The sequence below is a fragment of the Acinonyx jubatus genome, chromosome B2 (assembly GCF_027475565.1).
Source record: "Acinonyx jubatus isolate Ajub_Pintada_27869175 chromosome B2, VMU_Ajub_asm_v1.0, whole genome shotgun sequence".
Taxonomy (NCBI): Eukaryota; Metazoa; Chordata; class Mammalia; order Carnivora; family Felidae; genus Acinonyx; species Acinonyx jubatus.
Genome location: NC_069385.1, coordinates 146,954,525 through 146,957,886, shown reverse-complemented (window position 1 = coordinate 146,957,886; position 3,362 = coordinate 146,954,525). Strand labels below are relative to the sequence as shown.

General features: G+C 46.2%; 1 protein-coding gene across 2 annotated transcripts; it reads right to left on the bottom strand.

Annotated features, from left to right (window-relative positions):
• Positions 1 to 367: 367 nt before the first annotated feature.
• On the bottom strand, positions 368 to 1,567 carry LOC106976322 (olfactory receptor 2B6-like). Of its 2 annotated transcripts, XM_015073745.2 has the most exons (2): positions 649 to 1,567; positions 368 to 417 (listed from the first exon to the last, which is right to left on the bottom strand). In XM_015073745.2, exons 1-2 carry the CDS (start codon positions 1,565 to 1,567, stop codon positions 368 to 370), a joined length of 969 nt encoding a protein of 322 aa, XP_014929231.1. The 2 variants fall into 2 exon arrangements, with proteins under 2 accessions (XP_014929231.1, XP_014929232.1); XM_015073746.2 differs by lacking the exon at positions 368 to 417 and having other exon boundaries at positions 626 to 1,567.
• Positions 1,568 to 3,362: the final 1,795 nt, after the last annotated feature.

Here is a 3,362-nt window from a genome sequence, read left to right as displayed (position 1 = left end):
TCATGCAGGAGTGGTATTGAAAATTAAAGCTGGGGTTGTTAACCTCAGATCCAACTTTAAAGTGGTTGTTTTTCATGGTTTCATTAAATCTCCTTTATGTGCAAAAATATGTGTGTGTGTTCTTGTGATATTACCACAGCAAGGATTTCTGGCTTTTATCGCATTCTCAGAAAGGTCTAAGTTCACCAAATTACACAAACATTGGGGTAAAGCTTGAAGATGTTGAAGTTACACAGTTTCTGGTCAACTGGAAGACGAGCTCTGGGTACTGATTCAATGAGTGTGTTTGGCCAACAGAACATTCTCTGTAGGAATGATGAAAAGAGGGCAGCCTGAGAAGTTAGTAAGCCAAGTAAACATTAAGTGCTTAAAAGCTTATCATTTGCATATCCTTCATTTCTTTTTTTTTTAATTTTTCTTAATGTTTATTTATTTCTGAGACAGAGAGAGACAGAGCATGGGTGGGGGAGGGGCAGAGAGAGATGGGGACACAGAATCGGAAGCAGGCTCCAGGCTCTGAGCCATCAGCACAGAGCCCGACACGGGGCTCGAACTCACAGACTGCGAGATCATGACCTGAGCCAAAGTCGGACACTCAACTGACTGAGCCACGCAGTCACCCCATTCATTTCTTGATTAAGGCGGCTCTTGCAACTGACCTTTTAAAGGCCTCCTTTACCTCTTTATTCTTAAGTGTGTATATAAGGGGGTTCAACATGGGTGCGATGATCCCATAGAAGAGGGACACCATCTTGCCCCGGTGCTTGGAGTTGCGGGATGGTGGTTGCAGGTACACGGAGATAGCAGTGCCATAGAAGAGTGACACCACAATTAGATGGGAGCCACATGTCCCAAATGCCTTTCGTCTACCTTCCGCAGACTGGATTCTCAACACTGCTCGGGCAATAAAAGCATACGATACAAGGATGAGGGTCAGGGGTATTAGATGGAACAGCACGCTCCCAAAGAATAGTTCAGCCTCGTTTGCCGTTGTGTCTACACAGGACAACTTGAGCAGAGCAGGGACTTCACAGAGGAAGTGATCCACTTCTTTATGGCCACAGAGCGGCAGCTGAAGGGTCAGGGCGGACAACCACACTGAGTTGCTGAAACCCGTAATCCAGGACGCGGCCGCCAGCTGGAGGCACAGCCTCTGGTGCATGACGACTGAGTAACGGAGAGGCCGACAAATAGCGACAAACCTATCCAAGGACATGACGGCCAGGAGAAGGCATTCAGTGGCCCCCAAAGCTAGAAACATGAAAAGCTGGGCCACACAGCCACCATAACTAATTACCTTCCTGGTGCTGCATAAATTGACCAGCATTTGTGGAACTGTACTTGTGGTGTAGCAAAGGTCCAGGAGTGACAGATTGGTAAGAAAAAAGTACATGGGGGTGTGGAGTTTGGGGTCCAGGCGTGACACTAGAATAATGGTCAGATTCCCAAAGATAGTGGCCACGTAAGAAATGAAGAACACCACAAAGAGTGGGAGCTCCAGCCGCGGTCGATCTGAGAAACCTAAGAGGGTGAACTCCCAGGGGGCGCTCGCGTTTACCCCCTTCATGATTGGTGTCTCAGCTCGTCGTTCCTGAAACACAAAAATTCAGGAAGTCGGTGAATGCAGGGTTATGGGCGATTTCAATGATTTATAATCACTTTGCTACCCGCCTGAAGCTATTTACAGAATGGAGATTGCCAATACGGAGTTGGAAATATTCACGGATACTTAGGTATCTCTGTAATGTGATCTTTCTTCTGTCTGTATTGGCATTTCAAAAACAAAGGCCAAAATTTAAAAAGCAAATACTTGATTTAAACGACTTTAACAAAGTGCATTCCTTGATAATTTTGGTCATTTCGTTGATCTTTATTTACACTACCTTCCACCCAGATTGCCATTTTTAGGACGATTCGGTTACAATCCCTGCCATAGTCCTTTTTCACTCTCATTTCTCCTCATTGCCGTGGAGATGGCCTTTTCATCCGAAACAGCTAAAATTATTCAGACCACCTCCTGAAACCATGTAGGTAGGTGCTAGCAAGCGACCAGACACATTTCAAAAGAACATGTCTCTTGCCTTTTAAGATCTCCCAGAATCAGGATAAAGAGATGTCGGTAGCATGGAATTTGGAGCCAGACAAGCCTGGGTTCAAGTCTCTACTAAATAAAGTCATTGGTTAAATCATCCTGGGAATGTACATCTTATCCTCTTGAACTTCAGGCTCCCCGTCTATAAAATGGGCATAACAATGCCTTCCCGGTGCGACAGCGTGAGTGCGACGGAAACGCACCGTAGTGACCGCAGGCCTCTGCCGTGTTCGTAGAGGAAGCTGACTGTGACCGTTGGACCCCAAAGAGTCCGAGGTGCGCGACTCTGTGAGTCGACAGTTTACCTTCTGGTCCCCTCCACTCCCACCTCACCAACAGATGCGATGGTGGCTCTCTGATATAAAGGATAAACGTGACCTTCCGGGCAAGTTGCTGGGCACCGAGCCGCGCAGCCTGTGAACAAAGCATCACAGTGAGGCAGCAACTCTGACTTCAGACAGCAGAACTGAGTCCTCAGTTCGCTGGAGGAAATGAGCTAAGGCCACCTGTCGAGGATGTGTCCGCCCCAGAGTCTGCTGCCTTACTAATACTTCCCTCTATTCTTTGCTTATGATCCTGTTGGTTTAGAAATGCAAATCTGGGGCGCCTGGGTGGCTCAGTCGGTTAAGCGTCCGACTTCGGCTCAGGTCATGATCTCACAGTTTGTGGGTTCGAGCCCCGCATCGGGCTCCGTGCTGACGGCTCAGAGCCGGGAGCCTGTTTCAGATTCTGTGTGTCCCTCTCTCTCTGCCCCTCCCCTGCTCGCACTCTGTCTCTCTCAAAAATAAACAAACATTAAAAAAAATTTTAATGTGAATTTAATGATAGGAACATAATTTTTAAATTATTCGTCAATGTGCGCTTTAATTTTGCTCACTCCTTCTCTAGCTCTCAGTACAGTGGTGGGGAAGTCTCAGAGATACTCGGAAAGTTTCCGTTGCTACACAGCTGTCAGTGAGATGAGGTATGAGATATAGACATAAATCCAGATGAAGACACAAATGTGCAAAACCGCTCAAATCCTCGAGGGGGACAGACAAGTACCTGAACATGCTTCCGTGTGTTTATTTACATACGGCAACATCACATTATGTCTGTTAGTATTCGCATGTGTGCAAAAATTACCTGGAAAGTATACACAAGTGTTAGAGATTGTTACCTCTGGGGAGTGGGGATGGAGAGAGAGTAAATCAGACTTTAATATTTACCTTTACGCCTGCTCATTCTAATTTTCAGTAAGCAAGTAGATTACTACACTTATTAATATAAT

Excerpts from the sequence above, each read along its gene's own strand:
- LOC106976322 (XM_015073745.2), bottom strand. The coding sequence starts at position 1,567 with ATGAAGGGGGTAAACGCGAGCGCCCCCTGGGAGTTCACCCTCTTAGGT. Across the intron at positions 418-648 it reads CTTTAAAAGGTCAGTTGCAA|AAAAATTAAAAAAAAAAGAA; the intron begins GAGCCGCCTTAA and ends ATAAACATTAAG.